We start from the raw sequence: 23,070 nt of genomic DNA on the forward strand, positions 1-23,070 counted from the left end.
TTCCAGAACCTCTCTGTGAAGGTCATTAGTGGTTACCCCCCGCACTGGGAAGAAGTGCTCTTCAAGATGGAGTTGTTCCAAAAATTCTCTCCTGGAAGCCTTCTCCTCTTTAGGTTTGTTTCTGAGCCTAAGTGACTCCATCCATCCATCCATCCATCCATCCGCCCAATAGTGCCTACTCTGTACCAGGTCCTCTCTAGGCACTGAGGGTAGAACAGTGAATAAATATTAAAAAATCTCTGCCCTCATGAAGTTTACATTCTAATTACAAGGAGACAGATAAACATAAATAAGTAAATATATAGTATAATACAAGCTGGCAAGTACTTTGGAGGTAATGGCAACAAGTGGGGAAGGAGGTTAAGGAATTGTGTGTGTGTGTGTGTGTGTGTGTGTGTGTGTGTGTGTGTAGAAAGGCTACATATTACAGGATGTTCAAGGAAGGCTTTCCTGATAAGGCGACATTTGAGCATGACCTAAAGGAAACTGACCAGAGATGGAGGCGGAAGTTTCTAGCAAAGGAACAGGCACAAAACCCTGGGGCTGGATCCTGCCTGTTGTGTTTGGGGAACCACACAGAAGGCACTGAAGTGGAGTGGAGGAAGCTAGGGAGAAGGTAAGAGATGAGGTCAGGTGGTGTGGGGCTGGTGGGCAAATCATGCAGGATTTTGTAGACTTTGGAAGGCAGCTATGCTCACATGACTTTGACTCTGAGATAGGAAATCATTGGGGGTGCAGTTTGAGCAGGAGAATGGAATGATCTGACTTATGTTTGAAAGGATCATTGGCCGTTCTGTTGAGATTACAAGCATGGAGACTCTTACGAGGTTACTTTGGTCATCTTGGGGAGAGATGGTGGGTGGTGGAGTAACAGCAGAGGCGGCCGTGAGTGCTCAGCTTTGGGTGCGGGAAGTACAAGATAGGTGATAGGGGGAAAGAAGGAGCAGAATCACGGATGGCTACAGGATTTTGTTCAGAACAGTTGGAAGGATGTTGCTACCGTTTACTGAGATGGAAAGACAAGGGAGGAGCAGATTTGGGGACATTTCAGGAGTCCAGTTTGGGCCAGCTAATTTTGAGAAGCTCTTAGACACCTGAGTGGAGGCGCCTGGGCTGAAGAAGTATAAATTTGGACCTTGTCAGCATATACGGGAATATGGAAGCTATGAGTCTGGCTGAGGTCACCTAGCGAGAGGGATGGATGAGGGAGGGTTAGGAGGACTGTGCCCTAAAAGGACTTTATAGTAAAACAGGAGTAATGAGCGGGACACCACAGGGAAGTGAAGGTGGTTAAAAGATGTTGTGTACGTACAGCACTTTGCACAATTCTTGACACATAGTAGGTGCCTCCCTAAGCTCCTTCCTTCTCTCCTATAGGCAGACAGGCTCACTTGGCTGGGGGCCAGATGGCTGTGCTAACCTGTAGGACTATGAGTAGCTTGGAGAGTGGAGATTCTATTGACCCCTGCACTCCTTCCCATCCTTCCCAGAGACCCCAGGCCCTCCCACCTCCTCAATGATTCTTTGGCTTTGGGATTTGCGCTCCCTCAAAACTTCGACCATATTTTAGTGTGAATGGAGGTGCGGAGAACTGGTTTCCAGATGGGATTTGAACGAGAGTAAGCCCAGGTGCATTACGGCTCTAAGGGTTGGAATTTGGAAGAGTGAGGAGCAGGAAAGTGAGGAAATGGGCCTCGACGGAGGAATGTGAGGACACTTAAGATAGACTGTTAGTGGGGCACCTGGGTGGCTCAGTTGGTTAAGCGACTGCCTTCGGCTTGGGTCATGATCCTGGAGTCCCGGGATCGAGTCCCGCATCGGGCTCCCTGCTCGGCAGGGAGTCTGCTTCTCCCTCTGGCCCTCTTCCCTCTCGTGCTTTCTATCTCTCATTCTCTCTCTCTCTCTCAAATAAATAAATAAAATCTTTAAAAAAAAAAAGACTGTTAGTTTCCTAACCTTGCCCCAGACAGTAGACGGCCCCTCACACCCCACCACTAAACTCACGGATGTGCAGAGATCTCTGACCTATGGTGCCAAACAGGATCTTTCTTCTGCAGGAGTTAGGACTGAGGCAGAAAGCTGTAGTGTGTCTTCCGCAAGACCTGAGTCTGGGGGTATGGGTTGAACAACCCAGCGTCCCCGAGGCCCTTCTCTGGTCTGTGTCCAAGTGAAGCATGGCCAGGCTGGCGTTAGCCTCAGCATCCCCCAGAGCAGAGCTGAGTACCTCCCACCTACCTCCCTTTTCCTCCTTGTACCCTACGGAGAACTGCCTTGTACCTGGCTCTGTCTTTAATTGGGGCAGTGGTGGGGGCGAGTTCAGATGTCCAAAGTCACTTCCACACCGGGCATCAGGGATGAGGGCCAAGGGAGCAACCGAAGAGACTGCAGGCAGGATCTCAGGGTTTGGGGTGCGTGGCTTTAGGCGCAGAGAACAAGGTGTTACTTACACTAGGTCTTCACGGGTGGTCAGAGAAGTAAATGTTTAAATGGCAGAGGTGCGGGGAAGAGCCTCCAGGGAAGGGGGGGGCTGCAGCCCCCAGTATGGATGATGGGAATGATGTGTTAGGTGTGCACCTCAACCGGCTACTTTCCATGCAAACGAACAGTTTGTCTGGATTTTCACGCTGTTCCTGTGATATAAGGCCCCGAACAAGGGGTCGCTTGTGTTCAGTACTCCTGATTCTAACTCTGCCCCCATCATCCCACTATGTAAATTAGTTCATATGGAAGAGTCTAGAACAGCACCTGATACATAGTTAATACCGTAGAAGTGTCTATAAAAGAAGAGACATAACCAGCTGTCTGTGAGAGAATCAGTTCAAACCACCCAGTTTCCTTTCTGGGGCATGGCTTTATTTCAACAACTGGCTGCCTGCAAAGGGGAGACAGATGCTGTCTGGGGGCCACAGTGTCCTCAGGTCCCAGACGGCAGTGTCAAAGCGAAGCTTCAGGAAAGAGCAGGATTCATTAGAGAATGGGAGCACAGAAAAGCAAGAAAGAGTTTCAATTTGGACCAGGACAACTCCCAGGGACCTTCTGGGGCTGAGAGAGTTGGGGAGGGAAGGGGGCTCCGTGGCGTCTCTTCACACTCCCTTGGCCATGCGGGCCCCAGTGCTCCCAGACAACTTAGACGCGTGGTCTAGGTGTCTGATGTACTCCTGCACCCAGGCAACATTGGGGTTGGCGCAGATCTGTCGGCCCTGTTGCATGAGGAAGCTGTGGAACAAGGAGAAAGGGGAAATTGAGTCAGCAGGCAGAGAGGAGCCCAGCTCCTTCTCTACCCAGCTTGAGCTTCCCCACCTCTCTCTCTGCTGGACGTGGGCCCTTCACACAGAGAAGGACACCCCACTTTCTGTTGCTCCCCAAGGAGTCCGTGAAGACCCTACCACCGGCTCCCATTACCTCCCTGGAGGCCAAGCTCAGGCTGGGAAGTCCCCAGGGTGCTGCTCAGCTGGTTCTTCCTGTGCTCCCCCCACTTCCTAGCTAGTCCTACCCCTCTGCTTCCTTCTCCCAGGCCCTCCTGGTTCTCATATTTATACCCCCTTCCGCCCCCAGCATGGCCGAACTCACATGACCCCTGGTGTGGGGCACTGGTCACTGGTCCTGTCATAACCTTTCACAATCCGGAGTGGGACCTTCCGTGAGATGTAGGTGAAACAGCACAGATGGGAGGTTAATTTATTAACTGGTTCTGCAAGGTAGAGGGCCATGTGATGATGAAAGCTTTTCCACAAGGAAGCGTAAACCTGTATCTCTATCGCGCAGATCATCAGAGGAGGAGACCAGACCAGAGCACCTGGGAGGGAGTAAGGCCTGGCTTCTTGCAGCCCGTCCTCCTCTCCTTCTTTTTTTTTTTTTAAAGAATTTTATTTATTTATTTGAGAGAGAGAGAATGAGAGATAGAGAGCACGAGAGGGAAGAGGGTCGGAGGGAGAAGCAGACTCCCTGCCGAGCAGGGAGCCCGATGTGGGACTCGATCCCGGGACTCCAGGATCATGACCTGAGCCGAAGGCAGTCGCTTAACCAACTGAGCCACCCAGGTGCCCCCTCCTCTCCTTCTTAAATTATCCTTGTCTAGGGGCCCCTGGTTGGCTCGCACAGTAGGGCATGGGACTCTTGATCTCAGGGTCGTGAGTCTGAGCACCACGTTGGGTGTAGAGGTGACTTAAAAAAAATTATCCTCCTCTAAAACCTCTCTTCCCTGCCCACTGCTGGCCCCTGCTGACTTCTCTCTGACCCTTCCCTCGGGCTGGGGTGTGACTCCCGGTTGAAGTGTTTCAAATTTCTGACAGTCGGCAGGATTGGGGAATAAGAAATCAGAATTCCTGGGAATTCTTAACTCATAAATTATTCCGTTTTCTTTTTAAGAATTGAGATGTAATTCCATGATTCATCAAAAACTGATGATATAATGTATGGTGATTAACATAACATAAAAGAAAAGAATTGAGGGGGCGCCTGGGTGGCTCAGTTGTTAAGCGTCTGCCTTCGGCTCAGGTCATGATCCCAGGGTCCTGGGATCGAGCCCCGCATCGGGCTCCCTGCTCCGTGGGAAGCCTGCCTCTCCCTCTCCCACTCCCCCTGCTTGTGTTCCCTCTCTGGCTGCGTCTCTCTGTCAAATAAATAAATAAAATCTTTAACAATAAATAAATAAAAAAAAATTTAAAAAAAGAATTGAGATGTAATTGACAATATAACATTGTATTCGATTTAGGTGTACTGTATATTTTCCATAACACTTTATTTTCATGTTTCTAAATAATAATTCACGACCATATGCTAAACAATGAATTGCTTTTCTGTGATAGGGTTGTACTGAAAGTTTCAGAGGTTTTCTGTAAAAAACAAAAAAAAGGTAAGGTAATAAATGGTCTCTAAGTGTTGTGACAAGATTATATACTCAATAACATGTGGAATGTTCTCTGGCAGATACAGTCGCTAACAGAAAATATGGAAAGAAGGGAACATTGATACAGAATAAATGGCCAAGAAAAAATTATTTAAAAAGTGGGAAAAAAATACTACAGTTGTTTAATATTTAAAATATTTAAAATTTATCATTCAAAAATGAATTTTTAAAACACAGAAGCATTAATTGCCCTATTTGTAGCCTTTATCTTTGTGTTGTAACAAATATTGCAAATGTAGAAACATTTTTTCCATTTTTGCCGTGCGGTGCTGTTGGCCAAATCTTTCAAACTGTGTCCAAGTGCATCTTCCAGTTGGGTGTTAGAATCTATAATCTTTCCTACAAGCTCATTTCCTTTTTTATCAATGGGAGTATCTTGTCCGCTTGTACTGACTGGTTTTCCCATTCAAGTCAATAGTGCTTTTGTTAATTTAGATTTTATGTACGAATTAGCAAACGTTTCTGGTGTCACGTCCCAGTAGTCTACAACATTTATACATTTTCTCTTTGTATTTCTTCTGCAAAAGCATTTATAAAGAACTAGAGCCCTGTAACAATTATTCAAACACTGGGCAACGTCCATGAACATTATTGTTCAAGTAACAGAATATTCACATCTCCTAGCAGGAATCGCAGTTGAAATGGCCCACTGAAGGACGTATTTTGCTTTTAAAACTTGTTCCTCGAAACACCACTTACATGATTTGTGCTAAGTGTATGAGGTAAACACTCAGCGGCAGACAGGGCCATGGACTTATACTTGTGACATGGCTACAGCTCCAAGCTGTCAGGTCCTGGTCACTTCCCCCCTGCATGCTCTTGCTCCGGTTTCCCGAAATGCTGATCTTAACATTACATCCCCCGTGTCACGTGTTTCCTGCTTTTGCTCCACATGTCAGTGGGTTCCTTTAAATCAGTAACACCTCCATATGGATTGTTAAGCTTTAATTCTTGCAAGAATTTTCCACATATTCCCAGTTTCTCAACTGAGTTTTCTTAGGACTTGGGATTTGGAAAAACATAGTTTCCTGACATGCTGAGAAGGAGTTGCCCTATGAATTGCTAGGGAATGTGCAGGGTGGGCTACAGCAGGGCAGGACCGGCCCCTCCATATGAGAGGGTCCTCTTTCACGGGTCTCGAGAGAATGATAGAAGGGGGAGGTTTATGATGTTATAATGAGCAGAGCCTTGGCTACAAAGCAGGAAAGCTACACTTGTCCTTGTCTCTGTTCCTGAAAGCTATGTGACTCCGGACAGGACACCCACCCTTTCCAAACCTGTCTCCTTAAAACGGCAAATATCGATGGGGCAAGTACTGTGTATTGATTTATATGCTGATGACTGTTTAAGTCAGGGCCTCCTTACCCCTGTGTAACAGACGGAGAACCTGAGGCTCAGGAGGCCTGAAAGAGACAAGGAAGGTCCACAAGCTGACCAGGGCAGAGCTTCTAGAATGAGGCTCCCTGGGAGTAGAGACAGTGTCTGCCTCTGTCCCTCACTGTAGCCCAGCATGTTTACTGAAAGGGTGGCAGGAGTAGGCTTTTAATATATATTTGTTGAATGAATGAATGAATTCAACTTGAATCTATGTCTCCCTGACCATAAAGCCAGTTATTTCTCCATTCTGGGTTGCTGTTCTCTGAAGAAGAAAAAAAAAAAGAGTCTCTACCATAGGCCTGGTGTGTGGCTTAGTTCCTGACTCTCCATTCCTCATGCCAGCCTTTTGAGAAAGTATCCCTTATCCCATCTGCAGATGAGAGGCCCCACGATGATCACGGGAATTACGGGGAAGCATTACGGAGGGAGTTCTATAGCTAGTTGCAGTCACAATTCCTGGAAAACCGGCCATCATTCCTTGGACTAGCAGGGATGCCGGATCAGAGTTCTAGGATTGAGTGTATTTCTGTCTCTGATTTTGGTTGAAATTCAGCTCCGGAGAATAGTTTCCTGGGAAATCTCCCTCCACTCCCTGCCACCGCCCCAGGGTCCCACTGTGCCACCTTCTCCCCTGGTTCCCGCTCCCTGAAGAGAGGCAACCATGCCTGTTTAGGGTGGAAAGGGCAGTGAGCTGGGGGTCAGGACACCTGGGGTCTAGCCCTGCCTTTCTCAGTCGCCTGCTGTTGCCTCTGCTTGGAGTATCTCACAGATACTTATTAAGAGCTTACTGCAGGGGGCGGAGCAAGATGGCGGAGGAGTAGGAGACCTAGATTTCATCTGGTCTCAGGAATTCAGCTGAATAGGGATCAAACCATTCTGAACACCTACGAACTCAACAGGAGATCAAAGAGGAGAGTAGCAACAACTCTCTGAACAGAGAAGCGACCACTTTCTGGAAGGTAGGACGTGCGGAGAAGTGAATCCGAGGCGATATTCGGGAGGATAGACGGCGGGGGAGGGGGCCTCCGCCGGCCGCTTCTGGCAAGTGCTAGAGCCGCGGAGCACAAAATCGGACCTTTTAGAAGTCGGCTCCGCTGAGGGACGTCACTCCAGTGGCTAAGCGGGGGGTGGAACCCTCGCGGGACAGTGTGGTCTCAGGACCCTCGGGGTCACAGAAAGACCGGGGGAGCCTGAGTGCGGCAGAGCTCCCAGGTATCGGAGCAGGGAAGCCGGCTGCAGAGACGGAGCTGAGGCGCGGGCTCTCAGCTTGGGGTGGCCATAAACTGTGATCCGCGGCACAGTCGGGCCACTGCTCCTGCAGCAGGGACCCAACAGGTGGCAGATCCGGGGAGACTCCCCTTCCTCCCCCAGGAGGACCGGTGCGGGAACGCACTGCAGGGATCTGCTGGGTTTGGGGACTCCACACGGGGTCGGGTGCCACAGATACAAATGCTCGGTCACAGGCCGGGTGAGCACGGAGTGCTGCCGGAGACCAGGGACAAGGGAGTGACTGCTTTTCTCTGGGGGCGCACTGAGGAGCGGGGCCCCGAGTTCTCAGCTCCTTCGGGCGGAGTTTGGGAGGCCACCATTTTGCTCTGGTCCTCCAAGGCTGTACGGAGAGCTTGCAGGGAACAAAAGCTCCTGAGATCAAACCCGAGCAGCTTGCTTAGCCCGGACCGACAAGGGCGGGGCAATTCAGCCTCCGGCAAAGACATTTGGAAACCACAGCAACAGGCCCCTCCCCCCAGAAGATCAGCACGAACAGCCAGCAAGCCAAGACCAAGTTTACCAATCAAGGAGAACCGGAGAACTCCAGCGCTAGGGGAATACTGCACATAGACTTCATGGCTTTTTTTTTCCATGATTCATTAGTTCATCAAAGTTAATTTTTGTTAACTGTTTTTTTTTCTTTTTCTTTTTCCCTTTTTCAACCAACATCTTATCAATCTCTTTTAAAAAAAAACATTTTTTATTTTTCATTTTTGGAGTCATATTTTATCCCTTCATAGTAGTTAGCCTTATTTTTGGCATATATATATAAGTTGTTCTCTCTTTAAAATTTTGAGATACAGTTTCTTCTAACAGATCAAAATATACCCTAAATCACTAGTGTATGGCTCTGTTCTAGTCTCCTGCCTGATCACATTCTCTCCCTTTTTTCTTTCTTTTTTTTTTAAATCTTCTTTCTTTTTTCAAACAACTTCTTATCAAGTCCTTTTATAAAATCTATTATAATTTTCATCCTTACAGTCATCTTCTATCCCTTCATTGTATCAACCCTTATTTTGTACATATATGTCTTTCTTCCTTTAAAATTTTAGGAGGCACTTTTTTCTAACAGAACAAAATACGCCCAAAATCTAGTGTGTGGCACTGATCTATGCACTAGCCTGATCATATTTGATCACATTCTGCTTTTTTTGTATTGTTCTGTTTTTGTTTTTACCTTTTTTTTTTTCTCTATTTCTTTTTTCTTTCTTTCCCTTTCTTTTCCCCTGGTTTCAGGTCTTTTCGGATTTGTATACAGTATATTTGCTGGGGACGTTGTAAACCTGTTAGCATTTTGTTCTCTCATTCATCTATTCTCCTCTGGACAAAATGACAAGACGAAAAAAATCACCTCAGCAAAAAGAACAAGAGGTAGTACCGTCAGCCAGGGACCTACTCAATACGGACATTAGTACGATGTCGGACCTAGAGTTCAGAATCATGACTTTAAAGATACTAGCTGGGCTTGAAAAAAGCGTGGAAGTTATTAGAGAAACCCTTTCTGGAGAAATAAAAGAACTAAAATCTAACCAAGTCGAAATCAAAAAGGCTATTGATGAGGTGCAATCAAAAATGGGGGCACTAACTGCTAGGATAAATGAGGCAGAAGAGAGAATCAGTGATATAGAAGACCAAATGATGGAAAGTAAAGAGGCTGAGAAAAAGAGGGAGAAACAACTACAGGACCACGAAGGCAGAATTCGAGAGATAAGTGATTCGATAAGACGAAACAACATTAGAATAATTGGGATCCCAGAAGAAGAAGAAAGAGAGAGAGGGGCAGAAGGTATATTGGAGCAAATAATAGCAGAGAACTTCCCTAATGTGAGGAAGGAAACAGGCATCAAAATCCAGGAGGCACAGAGAACCCCTCTCAAAATCAATAAAAATAGGTCAACACCCCGACATCTAATAGTAAAACTTACGAGTCTCAGAGACAAAGAGAAAATCCTGAAAGCAGCTCGGGAGAAGAGATATGTAACCTACAATGGTAAAAATATTAGATAGGCAACAGACCTATCCACAGAGACCTGGCAGGCCAGAAAGGACTGGCAAGATATCTTCAGAGCACTAAACGAGAAAAATAGGCAGCCAAGAATACTATATCCAGCTAGGCTGTCATTGAAAATAGAAGGAGAGATAAAAAGCTTCCAGAACAAACAAAAACTAAAGGAATTTGCAAACATGAAACCAGCCCTCCAAGAAATATTGAAAGGGGTCCTCTAAGCAAAGAGAGAGCCTAAAAGCAGCAAAGATCAGAAAGGAACACAGACAACATACAGTAACAGTCACCTTACAGGCAAATACAATGGCACTAAATTCATACCTTTCAATAGTTACCCTGAATGTAAATGGGCTCAATGCCCCAATCAAAAGACACAGGCTATCAGATTGGATTAAAAAACAAGACCCATCCATATGCTGTCTGCAAGAGACTCATTTTAGACCCAAAGACACCCCCAGATTGAAAGTGAGGGGGTGGAAAACCATTTACCATGCTAATGGACACCAAAAGAAAGCTGGGGTGGCAATCCTTATATCAGACAAACTAGATTTTAAAACAAAGACTGTAATAAGAGATGAGGAAGGACACTATATCCTACTTAAAGGGTCTATCCAACAAGAAGATCTAACAATTGTAAATATCTATGCCCCAAACATGGGAGCAGCCAATTATATAAGGCAAATAATAACAAAAGCAAAGAAACACATTGACAACAATACAATAATAGTGGGGGACTTTAACACCCCCCTGACTGAAATGGACAGATCATCTAAGCAAAAGATCAACAAGGATATAAAGACTTTAAATGACACACTGGACCAAATGGACTTCACAGACATATTCAGAACATTCCATCCCAAAGCAACGGAATACACATTCTTCTCTAGTGCCCATGGAACATTCTCCAGAATTGATCACATCCTAGGTCACAAATCAGGTCTCAACCGGTACCAAAAGATTGGGATCATTCCCTGCATATTTTCAGACCACAATGCTTTGAAACTAGAACTCAATCACAAGAGGAAAGTCGGAAAGAACTCAAATACATGGAGGCTAAAGAGCATCCTACTAAAGAATGAATGGGTCAACCAGGAAATTAAAGAAGAATTAAAAAAATTCATGGAAACCAATGAAAATGAAAACACAACTGTTCAGAATCTTTGGGATACAGCAAAGGCAGTCCTGAGAGGAAAGTATATAGCAATACAAGCCTTTCTCAAGAAACAAGAAAGGTCTCAAATACACAATCTAACCCTACACCTAAAGGAGCTGGAGAAAGAACAGCAAAGAAAGCCTAAACCCAGCAGGAGAAGAGAAATAATAATAAAGATCAGAGCAGAAATCAATGAAATAGAAACCAAAAGAACAGTAGAACAGATCAACGAAACTAGGAGCTGGTTCTTTGAAAGAATTAACAAGATTGATAAACCCCTGGCCAGACTTATCAAAAAGAAAAGAGAAATGACCCAAATCAACAAAATCATGAATGAAAGAGGAGAGATCACAACCAACACCAAAGAAATACAAACAATTATAAGAACATATTATGAGCAACTCTATGCCAGCAAATTAGATAACCTGGAAGAAATGGGTGCATTCCTAGAGATGTATCAACTACCAAAACTGAACCAGGAAGAAATAGAAAACCTGAACAGACCTATAACCACTAAGGAAATTGAAGCAGTCATCAAAAATCTCCCAACAAACAAAAGCCCAGGGCCAGATGGCTTCCCAGGGGAATTCTATCAGACATTTAAAGAAGAATTAATACCTATTCTCCTGAAACTGTTCCAAAAAATAGAAATGGAAAGAAAACTTCCAAATTCATTTTATGAGGCCACCATTACCTTGATCCCAAAACCAGACAAAGACCCCATCAAAAAGGAGAATTACAGACCAATATCCTTGATGAACATGGATGCAGAAATTCTCACCAAAATACTAGCCAATAGGATCCAACAGTACATTAAAAGGATTATTCACCGTGACCAAGTGGGATTTATCCCTGGGCTGCAAGGCTGGTTCAACATCCGCAAATCAACCAACGTGATACAATACATTAACAAAAGAAAGAACAAGAATCATATGATCCTCTCAATAGATGCAGAAAAAGCATTTGACAAAGTACAACATCCTTTCTTGATCAAAAAACTTCAGAGTATAGGGATAGAGGGTACATACCTCAATATCATAAAAGCCATCTACGAAAAACTTACAGCAAATATCATTCTCAATGGGGAAAAGCTGAGAGCTTTTCCCCTAAGGTCAGGAACGCGGCAGGGATGTTCACTCTCACCACTGCTATTCAACATAGTATTAGAAGTCCTAGCCACAGCAATCAGACAACAAAAAGAAATCAAAGGCATCCAAATCGGCAAAGAGGAAGTCAAACTCTCACTCTTTGCAGATGATATGATACTTTATGTGGAAAACCCAAAGGACTCCACCCCAAAACTGCTAGAACTCATACAGGAATTCAGTCAAGTAGCAGGCTATAAAATCAATGCACAGAAATCAGTGGCATTCCTATACACCAACAACAAGACAGAAGAGAGACAAATCAAGGAGTCGATCCCATTTACAATTGCACCCAAAACCATAAGATACCTAGGAATAAATTTAACCAAAGAGGCAAAGGATCTGTACTCAGAAAACTATAAAATACTCAGGAAAGAAATTGAAGAAGACACAAAGAAATGGAAAAACGTTCCATGCTCGTGGATTGGAAGAACCAACATTGTGAAGATGTCAGTGCTACCTAGAGCAATCTACACATTCAATGCAATCCCCATCAAAATACCATCCACTTTTTTCAAAGAAATGGAACAAATAATCCTAACATTTGTATGGAACCAGAAGAGACCCCGAATAGCCAGAGGAATGTTGAAAAAGCAAACCAAAGCTGGCGGCATCACAATTCCGGACTTCCAGCTCTATTACAAAGCTGTCATCATCAAGACAGTATGGTACTGGCACAAAAACAGACACAAAGATCAATGGAACAGAACCGAGAGCCCAGAAATGGACCCTCAACTCTATGGTCAACTCATCTTTGACAAAGCAGGAAAGAATGTCCAGTGGAAAAATGACAGTCTCTTCAACAAATGGTGTTGGGAAAATTGGACAGCCACATGCAGAAGAATGAAACTGGACCATTTCCTTACACCACACACAAAAATAGACTCCAAATGGTTGAAAGACCTAAACGTGAGACAGGAGTCCATCCAAATCCTAAAGGAGAACACAGGTAGCAACCTCTTCGACCTCAGCCGCAGCAACTTCTTCCTAGAAACATCACCAAAGGCACAGGAAGCCAGGGCAAAAATGAACTATTGGGATTTCCTCAAGATAAAAAGCTTTTGCACAGCAAAAGAAACAGTCCACAAAACCAAAAGACAACCGACAGAATGGGAGAAAATATTTGCAAATGACATATCAGATAAAGGGCTAGTCTCCAAAATCTAGAAAGAACTTATCAAACTCAACACCCAAAGAACAAATAATCCAATCAAGAAATGGGCAGAAGACATGAACAGACATTTTTCCAAAGAAGACATCCAAATGGCCAACAGACACATGAAAAAGTGCTCAACATCGCTCGGCATCAGGGAAATCCAAATCAAAACCTCCATGAGATACCACCTCACACCCGTCAGGAATGGCTAAAATTAACAAGTCAGAAAACGACAGATGTTGGCGGGGATGTGGAGAAAGGGGAACCCTCCTACAGTGTTGGTGGGAATGCAAGCTGGTGCAACCCCTCTGGAAAACAGTATGGAGGTTCCTCAAACAGTTGAAATTAGAGCTACCATTCGATCCAGCAATTGCACTTCTGGGTATTTACCCCAAAGATAGAAATGTAGGGACCCGAAGGGGTACGTGCACCCCAATGTTTATAGCAGCAATGTCCACAATAGCCAAACTGTGGAAAGAGCCAAGATGTCCATCGACAGATGAATGGATAAAGAAGAAGTGGTATATATACACAATGGAATATTATGCAGCCATCAAAAGGAATGAGATCTTGCCATTTGCAACGACGTGGATGGAACTGGAGGGTGTTATGCTGAGTGAAATAAGTCAATCAGAGAAAGACATGTATCATATGACCTCACTGATATGAGGAATTCTTAATCTCAGGAACAAACTGAGGGTTGCTGGAGTGGTCGGGGGTGGGAAGGATGGGGTGGCTGGGTGATGGACATTGGGGAAGATATGTGCTACGGTGAGCACTGTGAATTGTGTCAGACTGTTAAATCACAGATCTGTACTTCTGAAACAAATAACGCAACATATTTTAAGAAAAAAGAAAAAGAAGAAGATAGCAGGAGAGGAAGAATGAAGGGGAGTAAGTCAGAGGGGGAGACGAACCAGGAGAGATGATGGACTCTGAAAAACAAACTGAGGTTTCTGGAGGGGTGGAGGTTGGGGGGATGGGTTAGCCTGGTGATGGGTATTGAGGAGGGCACATTCTGCATGGAGCACTGGGTGTTATGAACAAACAATGAATCATGGAACAGTACACCAAAACAAATTATGTAATATATGGTGATTAACATAACAATAAAAAAAAGAAAAATAAAAAAGAGCTTACTGCATGCCAGGAGCAGCTCTATGCTGTAGACATACGAGACAAATCTTTTTTTTTTTTAATAATTTTTTCTTGTTATGTTAATCACCATACATTACATCATTAGTTTTTGATATAGTGTTCCATGATTCATTGTTTGTGCGTAACACTCAGTGCTCCATGCAGAATGTGCCCTCTTTAATACCCATCACCAGGCTAACCCAAATCCCCACCCCCCTCCCCTCTAGAACCCTCAGTTTTTTCTCAGAGTCCATCGTCTCTCAGGTTCGTCTCCCCCTCCGACTTACTCCCCTTCATTCTTCCCCTCCTGCTATCTTCTTCTTTTTTTTTTCTTAACATATATTGCATTATTTGTTTCAGAAGTACAGATCTGTGATTCATCAGTCTTGTACAATTCACAGCGCTCACCATAGCACATACCCTCCCCAATGTCTATCACCCAGCCACCCCATCCCTCCCACCCCCCACCACTCCAGCAACCCTCAGTTTGTTTCCTGAGATTAAGAATTCCTCCTATCAGTGAGGTCCTATGACACATGTCTTTCTCTGATTGACTTATTTCACTCAGCATAACACCCCCCGGTTCCATCCACATCGTTGCAAATGGCAAGATCTCATTCCTTTTGATGGCTGCATAATATTCCATTGTGTATATATACCACATCTTCTTTATCCATTCATCTGTCGATGGACATCTTGGCTCTTTCCACAGTTTGGCTTGTGGACATTGCTGCTATAAACATTGGGGTGCACGTACCCCTTCGGATCCCTACATTTGTATCTTTGGGTAAAAACCCAGTAGTGCAATTGCTGGATCGTATGGTAGCTCTATTTTCAACTGTTTGAGGAACCTCCATACTGCTTTCCAGAGCGGTTGCACCAGCTTGCGTTCCCACCAACAGTGTAGGAGGGTTCCCCTTTCTCCACATCCCCGCCAACATCTGTCGTTTTCTGACTTGTTAATTTTAGCCATTCCTGACGGGTGTGAGGTGGTATCTCATGGAGGTTTTGATTTGGATTTCCCTGATGCCGAGCGATGTTGAGCACTTTTTCATGTGTCTGTTGGCCATTTGGATGTCTTCTTTGGAAAAATGTCTGTTCATGTCTTCTGCCCATTTTTTGATTGGATTATTTGTTCTTTGGGTGTTGAGTTTGATAAATTCTTTCTAGATTTTGGAGACTAGCCCTTTATCTGATATGTCATTTGCAAATATTTTCTCCCATTCTGTCGGTTGTCTTTTGGTTTTGTGGACTGTTTCTTTTGCTGTGCAAAAGCTTTTTATCTTGAGGAAATCCCAATAGTTCATTTTTGCTCTTGCTTCCCTTGCCTTTGGCGATGTTTCTAGGAAGAAGTTGCTGCGGCTGAGGTGGAAGAGGTTGCTGCCTGTGTTCTCCTTTAGGATTTGGATGGATTCCTGTCTCACGTTTAGGTCTTTCAACCATTTGGAGTCTATTTTTGTGTGTGGTGTAAGGAAATGGTCCAGTTTCATTCTTCTGCATGTGGCTGTCCAATTTTCCCAGCACCATTTGTTGAAGAGACACTCTTTTTGCCATTGGACATTCTTTCCTGCTTTGTCAAAGATGAGTTGACTGTAGAGTTGAGGGTCCATTTCTGGGCTCTCGATTCTGTTCCATTGATCTATGTGTCTGTTTTTGTGCGAGTACCATACTGTCTTGATGATGACAGCTTTGTAATAGAGCTGGAAGTCCGGAATCGTGATGCCGCCAGCTTTGCTTTTCTTTTTCAATATTCCTCTGGCTATTCGGGGTCTCTTCTGGTTCCATACAAATTTTAGGATGATTTGTTCCATTTCTTTGAAAAAGGTGGATGGTATTTTGATGGGGATTGCATTGAAGGTGTAGATTGCTCTAGGTACCACTGACATCTTCACAATGTTGGTTCTTCCAATCCACGGGCATGGAACGTTTTTCCATTTCTTTGTGTCTTCTTCAATTTCTTTCCTGAGTATTTTATAGTTTTCTGAGTACAGATCCTTTGCCTCTTTGGTTAGATTTATTCCTAGGTATCTTATGGTTTTGGGTGCAATTGTAAATGGGATCGACTCCTTGATTTGTCTCTCTTCTGTCTTGTTGTTGGTGTATAGGAATGCCACTGATTTCTGTGCATCGATTTTATAGCCTGCTACTTGACTGAATTCCTGTATGAGTTCTAGATATGAGACAAATCTTAAAGGGAGAGGGGGAAGGCTGATATTGGGGTCTCAGGCTCAATACCCCCACAAGTCAGGCAGACAGGCAGACAGGGTGTACGTGGCCCTGGCAGTGGGGGCCCCTAAGACCTGGGAGCGCACCCCCTGTCTAAAGGGACGGCACCCACCACTTCAGTCCCAGTGAAAGGTTGTGGGAACTCGGGCTCCCGTCTGCTTGGTCTTACATAGTTGCAAAAGAAACAAGAAATACAGATTTTCAAATGTTGGCAACCAATCAACATGTAAAACCACAACATGTAAAATATGTTGCGTTATTTGTTTCAGAAGTACATAAGCCATGAAGACAGTTTGAGCCTTTGCAGATTCCTCTGTCCCAGCCTATGCTTATGCGGGGGCTCCTATATATCTGCAAGAGGGTGCTAAGCAAGTAGCCCAGAGGGTGCTGGATTTGCTTCTCTCTGCTGGGAACCCCAGGGCCAGGGAGGCTGCATTCAGAGGCAGGATTTTCTCTCCCCAAAGGAGGCAGAAATGAGTCCAAACCAGGAACGGGGAGAGACCCTTGGTAAAGATGCTGTCTGTTTTGCAGCCTATTCTGGACCACCCCCATCTCCCTGCAACCCCCTGCTTCCAGCCACTGTACTATCTCTGTTCAGAGGAGTAAGAGAAACCGGCCTCACCTTCATTGGCCTCAGAGTGGAGGACAGCAAGAATGAGGAGGAAGACCAGGGTAGCCAGGATCACCTTCATCCTTCTGGCGGCTGACCAGCTGTAAGAGCAGGATGGGGCTGAAGACTCCTGAGTTCCCTGACTCTTTGAAATCTGGGCTCTGACCTTCCTTTGTAAGAGGGTGCTGGTGAGGAAGTCACGAGATAGAAGAATCCAAGATTGCATGGGAGTTTCGTTTCTTTGGAATTGTGACTGGTGACGTATCTAAAATACGAGAACTGAGTCAATTTATTCAAAGAGAAGTAGAAGACAGAGAATGGTCTCAGAATTCACATTTGGCTTGCATCTTGAGGGTGGTGGTAGGGGAAGGCCAGAGGTGAAGGGCTTTGGGGGAGAAATTGCCCTCCTTTTCTGTTCCTCCCCAGGGAGCCTGGTGAAGCCTCCTTGGGGGTGAGCCCACGTGGACCATGAGTCCAAAGGCCCAGGCAACTGTCTCAGGCTCAGGGATTCTAGGACCCACCAGGATGAAAGTGTGGGGGCCCTGTGCTCTGTCTACCTCCGGCACCAGGCCTGGACTCAAGCCTGATGGGGACTGGGAATGAGGTGCTGGATTTGGAGGGGATTCTGGGGTGGCTGGGCCTCACCGGCCAGGACTGGACTGAAACCCCTCACCTAGGGTGAGCTGGAGGCCCTGCCCTCTGCGCAGCACAGGGAGCTTGAGCGGATCCTTAGCAACCAAGGAAGGTGTACAGGGCTCTCAGCTTAGCCAGGGCTGCCTCCAGGACTGAGGCTGAGGGATGAGTTCCTTCTGGCTCAAGCTAGGGGAGCTGGGGACATGGCAATGTATCCCATAGAATACAATTGTATCTCAACACCCTTGAGTTTGTGCTGCAGGGTCCCTGCACATGAACACCACAGTGGTCCGTCTGGGACTAGGAGGTAGGGTGGCCAACCATCCCGGTTTGCCTGGGACGAGCAGGATCCCTGGGATGTGGCACCTTCGGTGCTAACACAGGGATGAGTTGGTCACCCTACTGAGAGGTCAGACAGATGTGGCTGTCCCCCACCTCTACTCCCACCAAAATCAGATTAAGCACCTGTGGGTTTTTTTTCAAAAATTTTTTGTTGTGGTAAAATATATATAACATAACATTTGCCCTTGTAAACATTTTTAAATGTGCAGGTCAGTGGTATTAGGTACATCTATATATTGTGCAATCATTACCACCATCCAAGTGCAGAACTTTTTTTATCTTGCAAAACCGGAACTCTGCACCCATCAAACAATAACTCCCCTCCCCTCCTCCCCAGCCACAGGCTATTGCCTCTCTACTTTGTCTCTCTGAATTTGACTGCTCTAGGTACCTCATAATATTAGTGGAATCATACAGTATTTATTTTTGGTGACTGGCTTATTTCACCTAGCATGTCCTCAAGGATCATCCATTTTGTAGCATATGCCATAATTTCCTTCTAAGGCCAAATAATATTCCATTGTATGGATATACCACATTTTGTTATCCATTTATCTGTTGATGGATACTTGGACTGCTTCTGTGTTTTAGCTATTGTGAATAATGTTACTGTGGACAGGGGTGTACACATGTCTCTTTGAGACCCTGTTTTCAATTCTTTGGGGTATATACCCAGAAGTGGAGTTGCTGGGTCATATAGTAAATCAATTTTTAATTTTTTGAGGAACCGCCATACTGTTTTCCACAGCCTTTGTACCATTTTATATTCCCAACAACAATACACAAGACTTCCAATTTCTTTATATCTTTGCCAACATTTGTTATTTTCTGGGTTTGTTTGTTTGTTTGGTTTTTTTTTTGGCCGTAGCCATACTAATGGGTGTGGGGTGGTATCTCATTATGGTTTTGATTTAAACATCCGTATTTTTTATCAGTTTTATATAAGGGGGTTCCAGGTAAGTTTGTTTGCAAAGAAAGTGTTTCCCTCCTAAAAAGAAAAATTTAAACCCCTGTTCTAATGGAAAGAATAGGAGCTTGTCCCCTTGGTTAGCACAACATCAGATGCGGGAGGGATGCTGGGGATACACATGGGTGAGAGGAGGGAAGAAGCTGAGGTCTCTATGCCAATTCCTGGACTTCTGAAACTAAGTTATTGGTGACACTGAATCATTTGCCTTTTGTGCTTTGGTAAGCAATGGGCACCCCTCTCCTGGACCTTCAGTCCTGCTTGACTGACGGCTTCCCCTCTTCAAAGGAACAGGGCTAGGGGCGCCTGGGTGGCTCAGTCATTAAGCGACTGCCTTCGGCTCAGGTCATGATCCCAGGGTCCTGGGATTGAGCCCCGCATCGGGCTCCCTGCTCGGTGGGAAGCCTGCTTCTCCCTCTCCCACTCCCCCTGCTTGTGTTCCCTCTCTCGCTGTGTCTCTCTCTGTCAAAATAAATAAATAAAATCTTAAAAAACAACAACAACAACAACAACACAAAAAAACCCCCAAAGGAGCAGGGCTGGACTGGGGGAGGAGGACTTGGGAAGGATTAAGTCTCCAAGGTTTTTATCTTTTTGGTAAAGTTGTTTTTGTTTTACCCATGGCAGCGTACAACAATGGTGGGGCCCACGATAGACTGTATGTTAGTTTCCTGAATTGTACTGTTTTTTCAGCCATTCCCAGGGCACTTTTACTGAATGCTGAAAATCAGAGCCTTTGGTCTGCAGCTCTTTTCAGCCAACCCTTCCTCAGATGTTCATTGCTACCAGAGAAGGAAGTGGGGTAGGTTCAGCTGGATTTGCCCTAGCTGCACCCATGCTGACTTGCAGTGCGCATTTCCTTTTTTAAGTGCTAACGAAGGGTTTCCTACCAAGAATTGCTTAGGTATAGAATCTTGCCCAGTACAGAAGCAGCTGATCACTCTCAAGTTCATCCATCGTTCCCCTTCCTTTTGGGAAAGTTGGTTGCGTTTGCTGGTCTTTAATATTCTACAAACTCCCTGCCTTCCAAGAATCCACAAAGGTTATCAGTCTCTACTGTATGTTGTCTCAGCTGCTAGAAAGGAATTCATGCAAGCCAAGGAATGAAATGTCATGCAATCTAACTACCCATCTAGGACTTCTTATCTATGGGAATTATATACTTTCTAGACTGTAATGTGCAGAGAAGGGACAAATAAAAACCAGAGACCAAGAGTTCTGCTTTATCTCTTCCACCTGCTCCGTTAACACTCTTTGTTCATTCATTAATTCATTTACTCATTCATGTATTCTGTAAATAATTACTGAATGCATACTATGAGCTGAGCACTGCCCAGGAACCAGAGATTTAGCCATGAACAATTTGCATAGGGTCTTCTGCAAATGTAAACAAGCAATAGGCCTTTGGCCCTTTTTTCTTAAAACAAAACAGGGGCGCTTGGGTGGCTCAGTGGATTGAGCATCCAACTCTTGGTTTTGGTTTGGGTCATGATCTCCGGGTCATGGGATCGAGCCCCGTGTCACACTCTGTGCTCAGCATAGAGTCTGCTTGAGATTCTCTCCCTCTCCCTCTGCCCTCCCTGCTCACACTCTCTCTCAAATAAATAAATAAATCTTTAAAAACAAAACAAAAGCTTTCATTGTGATTCATCATTTAAAAAGCAACAATATGAAGTTATTTAGAAAATAACTAAGCAAAACTAAGTAAGCAGAAATCCCCTGTGATCCCACAGTCACATTTTTTAAAAAAGATTTATTTATTTTGAGAGAGAGAGCGTGAGTGCGTGTGTGGGGGTTGGGGGGAAGGGCAGAGGGAGAGAGTCCCAAGGAGACTCCCCACTGAGTGCTGAGCTCGACGTGGGGCTTGATCCCACAACCCTGAGATCACAACCCCAGTGGAAATCAAGAGCCAGTTGCTTAAGTGACTGAGCCGCCCAGGTGCCCCATCCCAGTCACATTTTTAGATGTCTCTTCATCTTTTCCCTCTGCTTGCTTTCTCCCTAGCTGAGATCACACTAAACAAACCAATTTCATAACCCATGCTTTGACATATGGTGAACAGTTTCATTTCATTATAGAATTCTATGTGTAGCTTAAAATAATTTTTTAAAAAAGATTTTATTTATTTGACACAGAGAGAGCGACAGTGAGAGAGGGAACACAAGCAGGGGGAGTGGGAGAGGGAGAAGCAGGCTTCCCGCTGAGCAGGGGCCCGATGTGGGGTTCAATCCCAGGACCCCGGGATCATGACCTGAGCCACCCAGGTGCCCCTAGCTTAAAAGAATTTTTAACAAAAATGGTGCATGCTTTTTATAGAATCTTGAAGAAAATAAGAAAGTGGAAAAAACTCCATTTACCACTATTAATATTTTAATGTGTAACTTTCCAGTCATTTTTCTATACATGATCATTATACATATTGTATACATATATAATGAAAAAATGGGGTCATACTTAAATGCTCTTTTTTTTTTTAAGATTTTATTTATTTATTTGAGAGAGAGAGAATGAGAGATAGAGAGCACAAGAGGGAAGAGGGTCAGAGGGAGAAGCAGACTCCCTGCTGAGCAGGGAGCCCGATGTGGGACTCGATCCCTGGACTCTAGGATCATGACCTGAGCCGAAGGCAGTCGCTTAACCAACTGAGCCACCCAGGCGCCCCTTAAATGCTCTTTTCTATAACTGGATTTTTATAATTATTTTTACTTATTACTGAGTAGCATAAAATATGGATTGAGAATAAAGAGACACACTACAACAAACATCGCGGGACCTGGCATCCTGTGGGCCCCTGGGCAATTCCATCCCCTGCCTCTCCTCCTCCGAGCGATTCTCTCCCAAATATTGTCTATACTGCACTCTGGCTCGTCTTATAGTTTCACCACGCATATTTGAATCTTCAACAACATATTTTTAGTTTTGTCTGTTTTTGAACCCTATATAAATAGAATCATTATATGCATGGCTTTTTTTCTCTCCACATTGCACTTCTGAGGTTCACCCGCGCTGCTGGGTGTAGCTGCCCTGCATTTACTTTCATTCCTGGGGACATTTCAGTGTATGGGTATACGCCGTGTATCCATGTTTTCATTTGCCTCCTTTCCTGTTTGCTAAAGCCAACAGCGTTGCCGCGGGTCCTGGCGTTCGAGTGCAAGGGTGTTTGTGGGAGGCATCCAGGAGCCGGGCGCTGGGTCTTTGGTTGTGCACACCTTTACTGTACCCGATGGCAACAGTACTTTTCAAAATGATGGGACCAGTTCACACTTGCAGGAGCCCTGGGACGTGCCGGATGTTCCATAGCCTCTCCAATATTGATACCTCTCAAATTTAATATTTAATGGAATTTGGAGGGAAGGACACAGGAGGAAGGAAGGAACACTTTATTCGTTCCAAACTTAGAATCTAGAACTGGGTACCCTTCGTCAATACGTATTGCTGGTTTGATGAATTCCTTATAATGTTTGCCTAGACCCTGCTCGCGGCAGCCACTGAAATCCTCTGAGTGACCGAAGGGGGAAGGGGGAGGGGGAGTAAGATCGAGCCACGTGACCTCTCGAAACATTTAGTAAGTAACAGAATTCGAAATTGAAGAGGAATTTACAACCATAACACAGCACACCTAAGCTGAAAATAAATGTCAAACAGAGCCCTAGGGTATGTCTGGAAGCAGCTTCTGATGTTTCCTGGCTCAGGTCCCTGTGCTCCAATCTGTTCACATCTGTGGCGCTTTCCTGGCTGGTTCCAGACTCCTCTGCGATCGAATTCCAGTTGCGGATGGATTCCTGGACCCACACATTGCTGGGGTCAGCACAGACCTTTCCAGCCTCTCAGACGGAGGAAGCCACGGTGAGAGGGAGAAGTATATTAAAAAGGAACAATTTTATAGCAGAATGCTTGCGGGATTCTCTCTCTGTTCTGGGGATCTCAGAGCCAGTCTCCTTCAGAGCCACGCATACCCCCCAGCCCTCAAGGTCCCTAGACCTTTTTTCATTGCTCTGGAAGCTGAGTTCCCCTCCTCTCTCTTCTCTGCATGGAGGTAGCTCGTCCTTGATTCCCTGGGGGCCCTGGGTCAATGCAGAAACACCCCAAGGATCCATGTTCTGCACACCTGGCCGGGCCCACCTGTCTGTGTCTCTGTCCA

General features: G+C 45.1%; 1 protein-coding gene across 1 annotated transcript; it reads right to left on the minus strand.

The window, feature by feature from the left end:
- Positions 1-2,803: 2,803 nt before the first annotated feature.
- LOC113939711 (regakine-1-like) lies at positions 2,804-17,175 on the minus strand. The gene is made up of 3 exons (XM_027626210.2): positions 17,000-17,175; positions 3,571-3,691; positions 2,804-3,216 (listed from the first exon to the last, which is right to left on the minus strand). The coding sequence occupies exons 1-3, from the start codon at positions 17,067-17,069 to the stop codon at positions 3,084-3,086; spliced, it is 324 nt and encodes a 107-aa protein (XP_027482011.1). The 5' UTR covers positions 17,070-17,175; the 3' UTR covers positions 2,804-3,083.
- Between the last annotated feature and the right edge of the window lie 5,895 nt (positions 17,176-23,070).

This window comes from Zalophus californianus, chromosome 16, assembly GCF_009762305.2.
Source record: "Zalophus californianus isolate mZalCal1 chromosome 16, mZalCal1.pri.v2, whole genome shotgun sequence".
In the NCBI taxonomy this organism is placed as follows: Eukaryota; Metazoa; Chordata; class Mammalia; order Carnivora; family Otariidae; genus Zalophus; species Zalophus californianus.